This window comes from Rosa chinensis, chromosome 3 (assembly GCF_002994745.2).
Source record: "Rosa chinensis cultivar Old Blush chromosome 3, RchiOBHm-V2, whole genome shotgun sequence".
NCBI classification, from domain to species: Eukaryota; Viridiplantae; Streptophyta; class Magnoliopsida; order Rosales; family Rosaceae; genus Rosa; species Rosa chinensis.
Genome location: NC_037090.1, coordinates 44,517,017 through 44,536,224, shown reverse-complemented (window position 1 = coordinate 44,536,224; position 19,208 = coordinate 44,517,017). Strand labels below are relative to the sequence as shown.

Sequence of the window (19,208 nt, the reverse complement as noted above, 5' to 3'; positions counted from 1 at the left end):
GAAATGTTGAGGTGGATTGCAGATGGAGTGAATTCAGATGTACCAACATTTTCTAGTTACATGGTTAATGGGGTTCGTTTCAATACTAAGGACCTAGACAATGTTAGAAAAGTGCAGAACAGCGGTGTTTTTCTACATGCTGAAGCTTTACAAGTAGCTAGTGCAAAGGACAAAAATCCTAAGAGTGATGACATGCAGTTTTATGGAGTAATAACATCAATATGGGAGATGGACTATCAAAAGTTCAGAATTCCAGTGTTCAAGTGCGATTGGGTTGAAAATGCAAAGGGCATTAAAGTAGATGAGTTTGGGTTTACGTTGGTAAACTTGAATAGGATAGGTCATGTGGATGATCCTTTTGTTTTAGGTAAGGATGTGAAACAAGTATGGTATGTAGAGGATCCTATTGATGAGAACTGGTCAGTAGTTATAACATGTCGTGATAGAGATTATGCTCACATGGAAGATGTTGAAGAAGAAGAGGTTGGAAATCTAGAAGTTGAGCAGCAGCCCTATATAGCAACAATGCCACCCATCAACACAGATGAAAATACAGTCGGTGATGAGCAGAACTCCTACATGCGAGAAGGGAATGAAGGGATATGGGTTGATAAATGATAACTAAAGTTATCTAAATATCTAAATTAGGGGATGTATGGATTCTTCTATTTTCATTTGTAGTATAGGCAGCTAGTTTTGATGCACGTTGAAATATGTATTGAAGTGTTCTTGACTGTTGGTTTTATAATGCAAAATAGTTGAATTCCCATTTACTTTTCGCAGCCTTAAATGTTATGAATTGTTATTGTTAATTATTATCAGGGTACATTTATAATATTATGAGTGAAAAACTAACTGTATTTGGTTTCTATTTTCAGATAATGGCGCCTTCAACGCGAAAACCTTCATCTCAAGCGTTGGCAATGGCCAAAAAAATGAGGGAAATTCAATCGAGAATGACAAAGTCTACTAGAACCAAGCGATCCGCAGCAGCAACAAGGAGAACCAAGGCTTCGGTGCAAGCTTACACAAAGGCATCATTGAAACGACGAAGTAGATTGAAGGGTTCAAAGGCTATGAATAGGCCAGGACTGAAGTTGCTTAAACGGGGTTGTGTAACAATGTGTCGTATTGTGAGATGAAAAATTGTTGGAAAGAGGATGACAGTTAAGTTTAACTAGAAAGGACAACCCATAAGGAAAGCTGGTAAGGAAATGCAGTCATATATTGGGGTGTTAGCTCGCAAGAAGATTCCAATCTCGATACCTACATGGAAGGATGTGTTAATGGAAGACAAAAACAAAATCTGGGAAGGCGTTGGGGTATGGAAACCGGTTTTTTTTTTTTCCTTCTTTTGCTATCTCTGAAATGATGAATATCATATATGCTTTCATGTTCAGGTTCTTATATCTTGCTTTCCACTATTTTCATGTTTGCAGTTGGCGTTTTTGTTGCGTCCAGAAAATAAAAAAATGGTTTTATCGTCAGCATCCCAGAAATGGAGAGAATTTAAGAGCCACTTGACCACTCGCTACATTCTCCCATATAAGGATAACCCTGAACTTATCGAGCCTCGTCCAGATGACTATCTTTTTATTAATCAACTTGATTGGGAGATTTTTGTAAAGGATAGGTTGTCCGACTCATTCATGGTAAGTTAAGTAACAACTATTATGTTAATGTTTTGGTTTTACATGTAGTGTTTAGAAGTTAAGCTTTAATTGACTGGACATTGTTGTGTAGGAACTACATGAAAAACAAAAAAGGAAACGGGCTTTAAGCAAGTATCCTCATAGGATGTCACGTAAAGGATACGCTGGATTGGAGGAAGAACTGGTAATCAACTTTATTTTTCTAGGTTTGTGCATATTGATTTGTCTATCTAAATGTAATCTGCTCCTAGATATTGATTTAATCAATTTTGCAGTCTGGAACCATGGATGAATTTGAACTTGATCGTGAAACAATGTGGATAAAAGCATGTCAAGATAAGAACGGTGGGTTTAAAGATCCTTCAGTAGAGGAGAAAGCCAAAAAAATTGTACGTATATTTGGTTTGTTAAAGGAATTATGAATTTAATGATACAACATCACTACCATCTGATATATCACCCCAATCACTTATACTTTTTCAGGCTGAATTGAAGAAAAAAAAGGTTGAGGGAGAGATAAGCACTTGTGGCACAGATGATGTGTTGACATTGGCATTAGGCAATCCTGAACATTCTGGAAGAATAAGAGGAGTAGGAGCAAATGTGCCTAAAGCTGCCTACTTTCACCTCCCAAAACGTCGAAAACAAAGTGTTGAACAGAGCGTTAGGTTGAGTGTTCAAAAGATAATGGAACAAGAGAGAGAGAAGATTTTGGCTGAAGAATGAGCAATTTGGGAGGAGAGGTTAAAGAGGTTAGAAGCAAAGTTTGACGGGAAGGTTGTGGAAAAAGATTCCCCCAAAGTTTCCACCATTGACAAACAAGTCGGTTCTGGACAAGGAAGTTGTTCAAATTTGCATGAGAAGGGTGCCAAGGGAAATGAAAATCTTGTTCATAGCACTGTTAGAAAATGCTTGGAGTTAGAACAAGAAAAGGAGCTTCTGAAAGATGTGAATCCCACTAATGGTGTGGACTTGAATGCTACTAAGAAGCAGGAAGTTTCAAATTCTGCCATGGTTGATCTGGAAATCGAGCAGGCTGAATTTCAGGTAATTGTAAATATGTGCTATATTGAATTGTGTTATGGTGCCATGTTATGTATTCAACTATCTTATAGTGCCCCACTTAGATGCCTCTTTATCTGCTACATATTCTTATCCTCTTAGCCCGCAGATTGACCTTGTAATAATTTTTTAGGCACAAACAATTGGGACAGAGTGCCAGCTGGCTTCAGGTTCAATTAATAATATTGTAGCTATTGCAACGATTATAGAAGTCAATGCTGAGAGGAACGACCAGCTTATCCATGGTGTTCCGTTGGGGGAGGGAAACGTGCGTGTGTCAATTGTACGCTCTCTAGTGGATGAAGCTTTGCTTCCATTTCCAATCAAAGATGAAATAATGACTATTCGTGAAGCTATCGGGACTTATGTAGCCTGGCCTAAAGACTTGATAATTTTTCCCGCACATAAGGTAACAAATTATACTTATACCCTTAATTTAAATTCCCCTATATTGACCTCTTAGAAGAGAATGAGAATGCTTATACAAATTTTGTCTTTTTTCATTGCATAAGGAGATGGCAGCAAAGACTAAATCTATCAAGAAGAGAAAAAGGGCAGAAGAACATGATGATGAGGAAGATCTAGACATGGCATCAATGGCACCGCAGATTCCTACATCCCTTAAAATAGTATGCATATGGGCCAAAGGAGCACTGACAAGTGGGAAGACAATTACCTGCACATTTGATGAAAGATTTTCGGACGTGCATCAAAAACTTTTGTTGCTAAAAATGATATTAATAGCTTTGTTACCATGAAGGAAGTATCAGGGAGCATCATATGCATCTATATGAGGTAATTTACTTGGTTTAGTTGGAATTTAAGAGTACACATGTCCAGATAATTGGTGTTAATGTTATATATTATTTGATTTGTAGTTACCTTTATGGTCTGTTAAAAAAATCAAAGATGCTGGAGATGGTAGGATTTATGAACACTTCAGATATTGGTGCCATTGGGTCTGGTAATCCAATTGAGCGCTCTCGTGAAATAGCCAATAGGATGAAAAACGCAAAGCGTGGCCAGATTTTTTTGTTGCCATACAACTCTGGGTATGTAATCTTGATATATTGTATAAATGCATTTTTAAATTGATAAGCTGCTGGAATATTGCCATTGGTATATAACTCTATGAATTTTGTTGTTTTCTGCTTTTAAAGTTGTCACTGGATGCTGACCATAATAAAGCTTGACGAAGACACTGTCTACTTCATGGATCCATTGAAGAGGAGACTCATTACAGGAGAATGGAAGAACATTGTGGACAAGTAAGTTGTTAGTTTTTAACAAGTCCCACTATTAAATATCATGTTTTTGGTTGCATATATTCTGTTCTTTAACATAATTTTTTGTTAATATTAAAGCGGCATCAAAATACATAATGCTCAAGTCAAAAATCAAAGCCGAAAAGCAACTACTTGGAAAAATTGTGCGGTACGATATATGAAACCTTTTTTTTTATAATGTTAGTTTTAAGTAGTTGACTATTCGAATTTTTTTTTTTTTTCATATGTTTTTAGGGTATTCCGGAGCAATGGACTGACAAAGACTGTGGATATTTCATAATGAGATATATGAAGGATATAGTGGAGGATAAGAACTTGGACTTTTTCAGCAAGGTAACTAAAACTTGCTTGAATTATGGTTATTGAAATTGTGGATTATGCTTATTAAAATTTTGGTTGCTTCTAGCTGAGATACTTATTTTACTCATTGTTGCATGTTATGAAACTGTATTATATTGGTATTACTTATTTTGGTTGTAATAGCTAGCTGTATCATGCAAAATTTTCCAGAATTTGCATAGCTAGCTGTATTGCTGCATGTTAACAATATGGACTCATGCTTTGTTGTATTGTTGCAATAGCTACCTGTATTGTTGCATAGCTAACTGTATCACATATTGCTGCAATGTTGCATAGCTAGCTGTATCACCTATTGCTGAATTATTTTATAGTAATTTTGAAACAACGTACTTGTGGTGGATCAGTTTACAATTTTGGAATTTGTTCAGTTTACAGTTTTGGAATCTGTTCAAATTGTTTTATAGTTATTTTGCATGTTTTCTAGTGGATATATTGTCATTATTGGATACTAAGTGCAAAATCATTTGTTTTAGTGGGAGAGAAGAGGCAAAGCAGCTTACACTCAGCAGCATATTGATGAGGTCAGAACGGAGTGGGCGAAGTTTGTAGTTAAAACTTATATGTAAGCAGTACTATGTGTTTGGAGAAGTATTTTGGTAACCTTGATTTTACAAGATACATTACTTGCTAAATTGAGGCTACTTTTGGTTGGGATGGCTGGATTGTGATGTCTAGACATGAATTTGTAATTTTTGGTATGTTTTGGATATGGCAATGTATGAGAATGATGTGGTATAGCAGCTATTAAATGATGTTGGAACTGATTTGTACAAAATTTTTCATATTTGTCTATTTTTAGAAATCAGTTGTGCTAATTTTACTCAAACAACACATATAAGACAAGTAATTGTAGTATCCATAGCTATCAGACAACGCAATGGTACATAAAAAAGAAATAAACATTGTCTGAAATCTATTCAGACAACACATTCATGAAGTAGCCATTGTCTAGAACTACTTGCAACAATAGAAACAAATTGTAAATCTCGTCCCTACTACATTCAGGCAACACATATACTGAACAAACTGTTGAGTGAGATTCTGATAACATAACAAAAGAAAATTGTATGTGTAGTCTGAGCATATTTCAGACAATATATTCAAACAACAATGTGTTGTTTGCCATGCAATTCAGACAACTGAAAGAAGCCAAACCTACTTGTAGGATAAATGTTTGGGACAATAGATTTCTAAAACCACTGATGTCTTAATTACACTCGACACAACGATGACAAAATGTACTCTTGTTTGAGATTCATATCAGACAACACATCTTTCTTAAAGTTGTTTTCTCTCATATACTTCATACATCAGTCAGTTAAGGAAGGGTTGTTGGATATCATTACACACAACACATTGCTGAAATCATTGTTGTACTGAAGTTCTTTCAGACAACAGCCTATTAATAAACTGTTGTCTGAAATCATACTCTACAACAGATTAACCATATTATCAGCCATTTGGAAAATTCAGACGACATATATTCATCTATACACGTAGTCTGAGTGAATATCAGACAATAGTTTTTGACTGTTGTCTGATTGAGGCCCATCAGACGACAGGCTACTAGACAACGGCACTTTTTTCATTCAAACAACAGTTATTTGACTGTTGTCTGATTCACTTTGTGGTGTAGTGAGAGAAAAAAAGAAGCGAGAAGAAGAAAAAGGAGAAAAGAAGAAGAAGAAAAATAAATATAAATAAAAATTTTGCATCTTGCTGACGTCATCATGACGTCAGCATGGCTGATTTCTTCCCCCCCCCCCCCCCCAAACGTGCAACACATTCCTTCCTTTATTTTACTCTCTTCCTATCTTAGGCTGCCACATGGCACCTATATCTTCTCTCTTCTTCTACAGCCACACATACAATTATACAATTGATATTAATCTCATTCTTTCTCTTCTCCCAACAGACCACCACGCCCAGATCCATTAATTCCAATACCCATTTTCCTTCTCCTCTAACACATAGACGCTGCACCCACCATTCCCAAAAAGGGAGGGCTGGGTTGCTGCCCTCTCTCTCCTCCCCTTCCGTTTTCCATTCTCTTAATTAATTTTCTTTTGAGTATTTGAGGATTACTCACCCAAAACTTCTAAGCATCAAAGCACTTCATCATCATAAAGATTTGAAGATTGGGTAAAAGTAGGGAGCTATAAATCAAGGCTTGTCATAATTGCTTCATAGCAATTGTGAGTTATTCTTGTTACATCTCACTTCTTTTCACCTTTTCCTCTTTATTGATGTTTGTTGATGTTAATTTAATTATGAGTAGTGAGTAATTTCTTTGTTGGCGGTTTTAGGGTTGTGTGTCATAATCCAAATTTGATGTAATGGATGCTTAATTTAATTTATATATGGAATTTGTTGATTATTGGATGCTTGTGTTTTGTGATAATCGATTAGAATGCATACTTAGGAATTGTCAACTTGAGCTAGAACCCCAATTTAATATTCGTGAGAAGTACAAGCATGGTTCACTACATGATTAGCTTGATCGCAAGTATGGTGAGGTTGGTTGCCTAATTCCTCGAACTCTAGGCCTCTTGATGTGAATTAGTGACCCTTGAACCAATTCTAATTCATGTTAAGTGAGTTCCTACTACCCTTGAACCGGAGTAGGAATACCATGAAAGGGAATTTCGGCCCTTGAGCCTTGAAAAGCCTTGGTTACGGCTTCTACCATCTTTAATAAATTTACGTAAATCAAATTAGCATATAGAGCATTGAATTAGGTTAGGATTCATCCCTAGCTGTGACTTTATGGAGGCCGAGGTTGGTTCGAGTCCTTCTTATCTATGGAGATCTTTTTTGTGGGGAAGGGAGTTGCTCAGGAAAGGAATTAGGTGGAGGATTGGGGATGGATACCAGGTTTACCTAGCTTTCGTCCTATATTGCGCCCTGGTGCCCCCATGTTTTTGAAAGTTTCTGATCTATTATTGGATAATGGGGGATGGAATGTTGGAATGATTGATCAATGGTTTACGTTGGAAGAACGGGAAGCCGTTTGTAGTATCCCTGTTAGTGCAGCACGTAGACCTGATGTGTACCTTTGGAATTATTGTAAGAATGGCAGATATACAGTGAAGAGTGGGTACTGGTTGGCATGTCAGGAAACAAGGGATGAAGCGGTGGAGATTATTCAAACTCCTAGAAACTTCTGGAAACATCTTTGGAAGCTTAAGTTGCCTCCAAAAGTTATTCATTTCTTATGGAGGTGTGCTATGGGGTACATTCCTTGTATGGAGGCTCTTTATTGGAAACGAATTACTCATTCGGATATTTGCTTCAGATGCAATCGGAGTCGGGAGTCGCCTGTACATGCAACATGGGGTTGTATGAGTTGTGTTGCGGTGTTTGAAAGGGCGGGTTTTTACTCAAAATTGTCGTCTGGTCAGTTCCTTTCTTTTATTCAATTGTTTCATCATGCGTTTACAACTTTGGCAGAGGAGGAGATACAACTCTTGGTTGTGCTACTGTGGTTGAATTGGCATGAACGGAATAATTGTTATCATAAGGGGACTGTTGTGCCTTTTGAGATTATATTTGTGAATGGAGTTGAGTTTTTAAAGAGGTATAAGGATGGCCTATGTCAACGTAAGAGAGTGGAGGTTGTACATGGTGACATGGCAGTGGGTCTGGCTAGGAGGTGGATTCCTCCAGACCGGGGTTTTTTGAAGGTTAACTGTGATGGGGCAGCAAGTGATGGTGAGAGATGTTATGGTGGTGGGGTGACTATTAGATATGAATTTGGTACGTTGCTTGCAGCAGTAGGGGAGAACTATCAGTACCAATGCTCACCTTTGGTTATTGAGCTACTTGCAATTAAGTTGGGTCTAGAAGTAGTTGTGGAAAGGAGGATGAGAAATGTGGTGGTTGAGTCTGATTGTTTGGAGGCAATTCAATTGCTTAATTCTAAAGATAGATGCTTGAGTGCTGAGGGTGGAATCATTGAGGACACCCAACGTCTTATGGCTCTACTCAACATTCCAACCATCCACCATGTTCGTCGTGAAGGTAACAAGGCTGCTCATGTAGTAGCGAATCATGTAGCCCGAGAGCGGGGGCGTTTTATTTGGTTAAAGGATGGGCCTAATTGGCTCATGTCCATTATCGGTAGCGATATGCCTTTAGCCGGTGTTTCTATTAGGGACTCTAGTACTTCTCCTCCTGTTAGGGAGGCTCTTGGGAGTACATATATTCATTCCAATGGTTGTAATCTTGTCAATTAAGGAATAAAAGTCTTTCCCTTCTCAAAAAAAAAAAAAAAAGCTATCAATCCCCAATTTATATTCATTTCTTACTTTGCATTACTTTATTTAATTTAGTTGTTATTTGAGTTTTCATTTAAATTTTTGCACTTTAGCTTCTAGAAATTCAAATTACTATTTTCAGTGACAATTTCTACTTCATTGTAAATAATTACCGCTAGGCTCTTAGTTTTGATTAGGCTTTGGTGAGAACCAAAGCCGAGCATTGCTAAGGCTTGGTGCTTTAGATTAACATTTTTATTTATTTTCTTTTTCTTTTTCTTTGTTTGCTAAGTGTCTTTATTTCCGATTACCCAAGGATTGTGGGTTAGCCACTAATCCCTGTGGTACGATAACTTTGAGTATAATATTTCCCTATCTTGACAATGATACGTACGCGTAAATGTGTATCAAGTTAGCAACACTGGGAACTGGGCATTTGAAACCAATGGGCCCAGGGAAAAGTATTTGAAAATATTAGAGTGAGTGGGCGAAAAAAAAATAACTAAAAATGAAATAAATGAAATGAATAATTTTATACTTTCCCACTTCATAAACGCTTTCAGAAACTAAGCATGCGATTCACCATAAAAAGAAAAGCTTTAAATCAACATTCATGAAAACACATTTATTGGACAGAGAAGCCAACAATTCAAGGCTCACACATATATTTACCCAAGTGTACAACAATAGCTCAAGGGGTCCACAAACATACCTGTATACATCAATACATAAATCTTCGAAAATGACAATCATTATCTAGGCCTCCAGTACATCGCCTCTCCTGTGGAGCCACCGCTACTTCTACAGCAACCAGTACATTCCCTCTCTCCTAGTATCTCCATTTGAAGACCACTAGTTCATCCTCTCTCTCCTAGTGTCTCCGACTCATCTATATAGCTACCAGTACATCCCCTCTCTCCTGGTGCTACACTCCTATAAGACCACTAGCCCATCCCCTCTCTTCTAGTGGCACGAACAACATAAGCCACAATTCAACAAACAAATAAATATAGCAATAAGACAATAACTAACATCATCATCGTATCACCAAGAGCATGGTTCTCATAGTCAAACCAATTTTAGAATCCAACATACCATTTATCAGAGATAAGTCGTCGAAAGCTCAAGTCAAACAAATGGTCAAACGAAATCTCCGGAAAGTCAACATAAAAAACAAATCACAATTAATACTCTTCAATCATCATATGCTCAAATTATAATCCAACACCAAAATTATGATATAAGATCCAAAATCATTTTCCAAAATATCCAAGAACCATTTCACAAATATTTATTTCTGAATACCTAGAATCGCATCCAATTCAATTTAAAATAAATGTCCACTCATCGTATATAAATAGTTAAATCTTTCAAGTGTGGGGTATCCTCGTTGAGCGATGGGTTTGTACGTCTTCCTGAACAAATGACAACTCGTAAACCACAATTTAATATGCTCGACAATAAAAACAACTCAGAAATGAAACCCGGACACCCCTCGTGAATTAAATTCATCAAAAATTTGAAATCACATCAGATTCAACCCAAACTCCCAGAGTTTTAGCAACTTAATTATTTTAACATCCCAATGAATATTGAAGAAGATTCAACGGTCGGATCTTCTCGAATCACAACCCGAAAATCAAAAACTTCAGAAATCCCAATCGATGTTAAATCTTCTCCGATTTTTCCAAACACACACCAGCATGCTCCACAAGCTACAAGGAATGCAACTAGCCAATTTAGGAAGCCAGCAATAATGGCAGCGCATGGGCCCCAAGCGCCACCGGCCAACCCTCGAACCGGGTATCAACACTTATGCCAAAATCTTCCTCTCATCAAGCCCAACAACTTTCATAACTACAATAAAGTCCAATTGAAGCCAAAAGTCAGTAATCTACCTCAAAAGCAAAGAGGGGAAATTTGAAACCCTCGATCTTCAATCCTTTGATTCATGCTCCACACTTCGAATTGGACCAAGAGATTTTGAGAGTTGGTTGTATGATCCAAGAGCTCAAAGACCAAACAAGAATTGTTGCCGAAGGTGGCCGGAAACCTGAGTTCTGACCAAAACCCAAAAAACGGCGATGCAGTGATCTTCTTCTCCTTGTTGCACCTACCATGGTCCAAACCAAGCCACCAAACCACCAAGAATTGAAGGGGATGCGAGAGCATTCCAAAGGTTGAGAGAGAGAGAGAGATCGCCGGACGGAGGAGAAATCACTGGAAGAATGTGACGGGTCGGGGGGAGGGGGAGAGAGAGAGAGACTCGGGGTTAACTTACCACATTAACTCCTCTTGTTATAGGAAACTTATTATGAACAGTAACTTTGGTTTTTCGATCATAATTTTTGCATACCAACTCCGATTTAAGCGTACCACATGTCCACAGACTATGTTTAATGTCCTCTATAACTTTCGTGAAGAACATTTTCTCAAAAACTGATCCAAACAAAAACTCAACTTTTTGGCCCACCAAAAATATCGAAACAAAGTAAAAAGTGAAAGTAATTGTTGTTTACTGTCCAAATGACTAGTACACCGGTAAATTGAGATACGGGGAGTAACAAATAACTACTTGATCTTCCTTCTTGTCGTGTGCTTTATTCTTTAATTTGCTGTTATTTTTTATTATTTCCGATTCTGCCATAATCTGCAAAACAGTTTACAGTATTTAGTATAGACACATTTTGACTCTTGAAATAGTGTTGTCAATTATTCTTTTTTTCATGCATTGCCGAACATGTTTGACCTAAAATACCAAGTTCGCTGAAGTCTGATAAGCACGTCCGCAAACTCAAGAACAGAAGCCTAAATTTAGGTCATTTTTCTTTGGGCTAAATACTGATTACTACCCTGTAGTTTGGGTCCAAAATCAATTCAGTCTCTGACTTCTAATTTCATCAAAAACACCCCTGCACTTTCAATTTTGATATAATAGGTCCAATTTGTTAGTTTTCCAATAACATGTTCGGATGGTTGGACGGATGGCAAAAGTAGGGTTATACAAAATTTTTAGTAAATAGCTCTAAAAATGGTTCTTGACATCGGTTGATGCATTGGATACAATTAAAAATGGAGAGTTGATGCTAAATTACTTAGATAGTATTGTGGAGGAGGGAGAGAGGAGAACGTGGTCCAAATATTTATGGACAAAAATTCCAATTATAAGTGGGCGGGAAAGGAAGTAGTGAAGCATATGAGCAATTTGTGGTAGACTCCGTGTGCGGCTCATTGTATTGACTTGATGTTAGAGGATATTAGCAAGTTGAAAGTCTTTGTAATTACCATTTAAAGAGCTAAGCAAATTGTGAAATTCATTTATAGGCACACACAAGTTCTTTCCATTATGAGGAAATTCACATGCAACAATGAGATAATTCTTTTGGCAGTTACAAGGTTTACCACATCTTTTATCTCTTTAAAGTTTATATAAGCAAAAAGAAGCTGCTCTTATTAGTATGTTTTCATCAAAAGATTGGAATGAATGTGGATGTACACAACACAAGGATGCTTATGAGGTAGGAAGTAGATTCTTTGTGATGGAAGTTTTTGGAACCAAGTTGCTTATTGCATAAAGAGTGTTTTACCACTTGTTTGTGTCTTAAGAGAGGTTGATTCGAAAATGAGACTGGCCATGAGATTTATCTATGAGTTGATGGCTGCTACAAAAGATAAGACTGTAAGTAATCTTGGAAATGTGGAAGCAAAGTATGCACCGATTTAGAGGAGAATAGATAGTAGATGGATTCCACAACTTCATCAACCATTGCTTGCAGCAGGTTATTACTTGAACCCTCATTTCTGATTTGAAGAAAATTTTAAAAATACCGAGCATGTGAAGAAGGGTTTGGAAGAGTACATAGACAGGATGCTAGTTGGCGAGGCTCGTGTCAAAGTTGATATACAATTGGACTTATATGAACGAAAGCTTGGTAAGTTCACAATTGATAGAGAGCCTCTTCTTCTTGAGCCTTCTCCTCCTCGTGAGCCTATTCCTTCTCTTGATGAGCCTATTGTTTTATACAAAAGAAAATCTAGTGAAGGAGTAAGTTCAAGTAAGTTCTTTGAAAAATTTATGTTAAATTAATTGTGTAACATAGTATTCAAATAATATCTCAACTCTATCTTTAATTGTCCATCACATTTTGTATAGGTAAAAGAAAGGCTCCAAGGAAATCAATGCGTCTTGACGACATTGCAGATGATGGTGTTAGAAATAATCCATATGATGACACCAATCCCCTCTTTGATCACGATAGTGATGATAGTGATGGAGGTGATAGTGATGGTGGTGATGTTTTGGATGGAGATCTTCTAATTGGTGAGGATGATGATTTCCTGGCTTGAAGTTGATTTCAATAATTGTTCTTGTTCTTTGGTCTTTCAACTTTAAATCTTTGGATTTATTTTATGTTTGGTGATTTTATTGAATTATATGGTTTTAGTACTTACTTATTATGAATGGATGACAATTAATAATGTTTATTTGGTTACAATATATGTTATAATATATAAGACTAATGAGAACGCCGTAGTCTTTGCATGGTCGTACGCTGACATGCCAGGAATCTCTCCCGACATAATTCAACACAAACTCAGCATCAAGCCATCCTTTTATCCCGTCAAGCAGAAGCGACGGTATTTGACGAAGAGAGATATCGGGCCATCAGGGATGTGATGCCCCGGAAATTCGTAATTATTTTCCGAGGATTTTCCGGAATCTAATTTTTGGTTGTTGGACGGTTTCGTGGCTCGTGGATGGAGCGGAAGTGTTTCGGATGAATTTTTATTCAGAAAGTGTGACTTTAGGGGGGTTGCAAAGGTTGACTTTTGAAGCGTTGGGATTGTCCGAAAACTTTCTTCACGAAAGTTGTAGAGCGCGTCGATTCGAGTTCGTGGACATGTGGAACGTGAGAATCGGAGTTCGTATGAGAAAGTTATGAGCGTTTGAAGTTTTGGGAAAGTTCTATAAATAGTAGTTTCCATTTTCGGAAAGTTACTATTTCCATTTCTTTCACTCTTCTTTTTCAGGAAATCAGAAGCTCTGTTCTCTCTCTTCTTTGCGCATGACCCGACCCGGATTTTCCGGCGATCTCCGGCCACCTCTAACCTTGAAACCTGCACAGAATGATTCGCCTCTCTCGTGCGGTCGTCTCTGTGGCAGCCTCTTGCGGCGATTCGTGGTGGAGGAAATGCAGCAAAGCGGTGCAGTTGGAGGATTTCGGACCCGGTCGGAAATCCTTGTTCCGACGTCGGCAAGGCTTCAAGTCTTCAAGTCTTCTTGGTTGAGCTCAGAGCAGCCTCGTCGATCGATCCTTGGTGGTTGTTTGGATCGATTCACGTGAAACCTTGTTCAACTCAGTTGGGATTACTGTTCACGGCTTGTGAGGTAGTTTTCGACCATTTATGCTTGTTTTCTGACTTCGAGCTAGTTATGAGAATTCACAAGCATGCTTAGATGAAGCTTTTTGATGTTGGGAGTTTTGTAAAATAATGAGTTTTTGGCCGGCGGCGGTGCACCACCGTCTGTGGTGGCGTTCCGGCGGTGTTCCGGCCACTTAAGGAACTGTTTTTGGTATTATATATGTTCTACGCGTTGATACGAGCGTTTCGATATATAATATGCAAATTTTGGAGTTCGTATGGAATTGCTATGATTTTTGCAGTTTCATACCGATCGATTTATTCTATCCGTGAGGATTCGAGCGTCCGATCGACTTGTGGTTTGGTCACATCGATCATGGACGTATTCCGGAGACTTTGGGAGGTCTCGGATGTGGTTTTGCCTCGATTGGTGCCACTTTGGGGGATTTTAGTTCAAAACAGGGGTTTCGGACTTAAATTGGTTGTGAATCGTTACTGATTTGAGATCATTGGTGAATAGGTGCTTCTAAAAGGTGAATTGGACGAGTTGTTGGTGATAGTGTTAGTTCGGTTCTGTATAGAAGACGCAGTGGGATTTCGAGGTGAGTAATCTCACAAGGTTCAATTATGAACGGACTTAAATTGGTTGATTTTGATTAGCTTTCGAAATGAACTATAGATGGTATTAGTGACATTTCTGAGTAGATGACTATGTGTGTACATATATATATATATATATATATTATGGGATATATATATATATATACACATATGTATTCATGTATTAGTAGGCATTCCTGAGCGGATGACTACATATAGATATATATTTACGTGAAATATATATATTTTGGGTGGTTTGTGGATTTATGAAAACAATATGCATGAAATGATGCTTTTATTTGTTTTGGGGTGTGGCTTTTGGAAAACAAATGATTTGTGGAAATGATTGATTTCGATTTGTTTTGAAAAGCCTTGAGATTTGAGAAAAACGTTGAGATTTGGGTATGAAAACAATATGCATGAATTGATGCTCTTTATTGTTTTGTGTCATGGCTTTTTGGAAAACAATGATTATGGAAATGTTGATTTCGTTTGTTTTCAAAAGCATTGCGATTTGTGTAACATTTTGAGTCCTATGTGACTCCTTTAATGTTTTGCTCCAAGGGACAGTGCGGCCCGAGGATCGAAGGTCTAAGACCTTGGGCAGAATATCAGGTGATCACGTCTTTGGCCGGACGAGCGATTACGTTTTTAGTTAGAGCTCTAATCTGTCTGCCATATAGGTAATTCATGGGGTAACGGGAATTGGTTATTGACAACTCATGACATTACGTATTTTTAGGGAACAAGGTGTGAGTTGCTTCCTTATTAATGGTTTTTAAGGGGACAAGGTGTGAGTTGTTTTCCTTATTAATGATTTGATAGAAATCAAGGTGTGAGTGGCTTTCTATGGTACGCTTATGGTACAACTGATAGAATTCAAGGTGTGAGTCGTTTTCTATGTTTTAATGATATAATTCAAGGTGTGAGTTGTTTTCTATGTTTTACTGATAAAATTCAAGTGTGGGTTGTTTTCTATGGTACGATTTTGGTACAAATGATAGGAACCAAGGAGTGAGTTGTTTTCTATGTTTCGATTTGAAAGGAAATTAAAGTGTGAGTTGTTCTCCTTATTTCGTGTTTTTAAGGATCAAAGCGTGATTTGGTTTCTTGATTTAAACGTGTGGGGTTCATCCCGTGATTTTGGTGTGAGTTGTTTTGAGTTACTCATACGGGCTTGCAAAAGCTTACCGGGTTTGTTGTGTGGCAACCCGGTACACTATTCAAACGGTGTAGGGGTTAATCCTGCAGGTTAGGATAATCGGGGCTGAAGCTGAGGTAGCGCCTTTGCAGCTTTGCCGTAGGAAGTCATTTTTGTAACTTTACCGTCGATAAGGACTTCCGTTGTATAGATAACTCTGAGTAGCATTTACGTTTTATTTTGTTGTTGACAATTTAATTCGTAAGCTTATGTAATATATGACTCTATGGAGCGGGTCAATATTGAGATAGTGGGTTCAGGGCATCAACATGTACTTGGGTTAAAAGGGAAAAAGTTTCCATGTGTTTTGTATTGATGGCTGAACGTTCACGCATATGTAATTATGGGATTATATATCGATTTTAATGTGTGTAAAATCAGGGGTGTGACAAGGGAAGAGGTAACCAAGTTGCGCGACATAGACTTCATTCGTCAGGTTCATTACCCACAATGGATCTCCAACGTGGTCATGGTAAAGAAACCTAACGGAAAGTGGCGGATGTGTGTCGATTTCAAATGTTTGAACAAGGCATGCCCCAAGGATAGCTTCCCGCTACCTCGCATTGACCAATTGGTTGACGCTATGGCAGGACATGAGTTACTTAGTATGATAGATGCCTTTTCTAGCTACAACCAGATAAAGATGCACCCCGACGACCAGGAGCACACAACATTCACCACCAACAAGGGTTTATATTGCTATAATGTCATGTCCTTTGGCCTCAAAAATGCCGGAACCACATACCAACGGTTAATGAACGCAATGTTTGCGGAACACTTGGGTAAGATCATTGAGGTATATGTCGACGACATGCTTGTCAAAGGCGTAAAGGCCAGTGGTCATGTGGCCAACCTCCGCATCATCTTTGCCATCTTGTTAGCATATGGGATGCGCCTGAATCCTGAAAAATGTTTCTTTGGCGTAACCGCCAGCAAGTTCCTCGAATATATAGTCAGTGAGCGGGGAATAGAGGCTAACCCCGACAAAGTACAGGCAGTCATAAACATGAAATCTCCACATAAAAAAGTTGAGGTACAGAGTCTGCAGGGAAAGTTAACGGCTCTTTCCCGGTTCATCTCCAAGCTAACCGACAAATGCCTATCCTTCTTCAAGGCAATGAAGCGGTCCCATTGCAAAGTGGTAGATTGGACGCCTGATTGTAAGGCGGCGTTTCAAAATCTCAAGGAATATTTTGCCTCTGTTCCGCTACTCTCAACTCCGGTACCAAGCGAAACGCTATACATCTACCTAGAAGTATCCAAGACCGCCATTAGCTGTGCAATTGTCCGCAGGGAGGCAACATAAGAATTGCCGGTATTCTATGCCGGTAGTGGCATGAATGGAGCGGAAACAAGATACCCGCCACTTGAGCAACTGGCGTTAACACTCATAATGGCCACCAGGAGGTTGCGTCAATATTTCCAAGCACATACAATCCATGTTCTCAAAAATCAACCGCTAAAGCAAGTTCTCCAAAGTCCAAAACACTCAAGACGCCTTAGCAAATGAGTAATAGAACTCAGCAAGTTAGACATCAATTACAGGCCAAGAACTGCCATCAGGGGGCAGGCTATTGCTGACTTCATAGCAGAATTAACGGAACCACAGCTTGAACATACCACCGATGTAATGTCGGAGGACAACATTCAACAACCTGAAGCCGCATAGGCGAAGACACAATCACAATGGGATCTCTATGTAGACGGTTCCGCGTGCTCCAAGGCTTGTGGTATCGGTATAATCCTCACAGGGCCAGGGGGACTTAACGCAGAGTACGCCCTAAAGTTCAACTTCAAGGCCTCGAACAATATGGCGGAATACGAAGCACTTATCGCAGGGTTATTATTAGCCATCAATTGTGGAGCAGAAAGTGTCAACATCTTCAGTGATTCACAGCTCGTGGTCAATCAAGTCAACGACATTTTTCAAGTCAAGGACATACAACTGGTGGCATACCTAAGATACGTCAAGACACTGCTCGGCAAGTTCAGTTTCTTCAACATCAGGCAAATACCTCGTGAAAAGAATGCTAAAGCCGACTCCCTGGCAACAACTCAACCACATCGAAGTCCCGCCAACACTAGGGTGGAGACCCTTGAAAAGCCTAGCATCATAAAAACTCTGGCGGAAATCTACACCATCAAGGTAAGCCCAAATTGGATGGATGAGATACTCAATTACAAACGTGACGGCACGTTGCCATCCGACAAAGTCGAAGCAAGATGACTGGTACGAAGGGCAACACGATACAACATTCAAAGCGGCAAACTCTACCGCCAAGGGTTCACACATCCCAACTTAAAGTGTTTAACGCCAGAGGAGGGAAAACAAGTCCTAGCAAAAATACACGCGGGAGAGTGCGGCAATCACTCAGGAGTTAGATTATTAGCCAACCGCACCATGCGCCAAGGATTTTTGGCCGACATTGGGAGATGACGCCAAATAAACATCAAGATCATGTCACAAATGTCAGCAATACGCAGACCTGCCGCATGCACCAGCAGAAACGCTATCCATCATCATTGCACCCTGGATTCACTCCATGTGGGGCCTGGACATTGTCGGAAAACTCCTAACCGCCAAAGGTCAGTTCAAATACATAATCGTAGCCATCGATTACGACAATAAGTGGATCGAGGCTGAACCTTTAACGACCATCACAACCTCTAAAGTCCAACATTTCTTATGGAAAAATATCTACTGTCGTTATGGAGTGCCCGATACAATCATTACCGATAACGAAATGCAATTTAACAACGAAGAACTCATCAGCTTCACCACCAAACTAGGCACCAAGATGCGTTTCGCTTCAGTGGCACACCCCCAGACCAATGGCCAGGTGGAATCCGCTAACAAAATCATCAAGAAGCTGCTAAAAAGAAATTGGAAGATAAAAAAAGGCTTATGGGCTGAGAAGCTCCTGGAAGTTCTGTGGGCCATCCGGACCACGCCAACATCCGCCAACGGCGAAACTCCATTCTGCATGATGTTTGGCACAGAAGCAGTCCTCCCCATAGAGGTAACCCAACCAACAGCTAAGATTGACGGGCATGACGCCACAACAAACATTGCAGGCGTCAACCCAGACAAAGATCTATTGGAGGAAAAACGAGACAAAGCCCACCTACACAACTTGCAAAACAAACGGCGGGTGTCGCGTTTTTACAACAATCGTGTGAAGGCCAGAAACCTACAGCTTGGCGACTGGGTCATGAAAGAAGTCATACCACCACCAAAAGCACTTCGCCCAACTTGGGAGGGACCTTATCAAATCATAGAAGTGGTGAGCCCCGACACATTTTACTTAAAAAGCAAGGAAGGCGTCATGTCCACTCACCTGTGGAACACTCAACACCTCTGCTACTACTATAAGTAGCGCCACAACATGCCCACGAGCATCTTCACTTAGCTAATTTTTGCAAAGTT

The 19,208-nt window shown here is 39.1% G+C and overlaps 1 protein-coding gene across 1 annotated transcript; it reads left to right on the top strand.

Annotated features, from left to right (window-relative positions):
* The first annotated feature begins 3,856 nt into the window (after nt 1-3,856).
* On the top strand, nt 3,857-4,926 carry LOC112192748. The gene is made up of 4 exons (XM_024332614.2): nt 3,857-3,982; nt 4,079-4,148; nt 4,235-4,333; nt 4,834-4,926. The coding sequence occupies exons 1-4, from the start codon at nt 3,885-3,887 to the stop codon at nt 4,924-4,926; spliced, it is 360 nt and encodes a 119-aa protein (XP_024188382.2). The 5' UTR covers nt 3,857-3,884.
* The last annotated feature ends 14,282 nt before the right edge of the window (nt 4,927-19,208 follow it).

Bases quoted from the DNA above. Each gene is read 5' to 3' on its own strand.
- LOC112192748 (XM_024332614.2), top strand. From the start codon at position 3,885: ATGCTGACCATAATAAAGCTTGACGAAGACACTGTCTACTTCATGGAT. The intron at 4,149-4,234 runs GTACGATATATG...ATATGTTTTTAG, and splicing joins CTACTTGGAAAAATTGTGCG to GGTATTCCGGAGCAATGGAC. The intron at 4,334-4,833 runs GTAACTAAAACT...CATTTGTTTTAG, and splicing joins ACTTGGACTTTTTCAGCAAG to TGGGAGAGAAGAGGCAAAGC.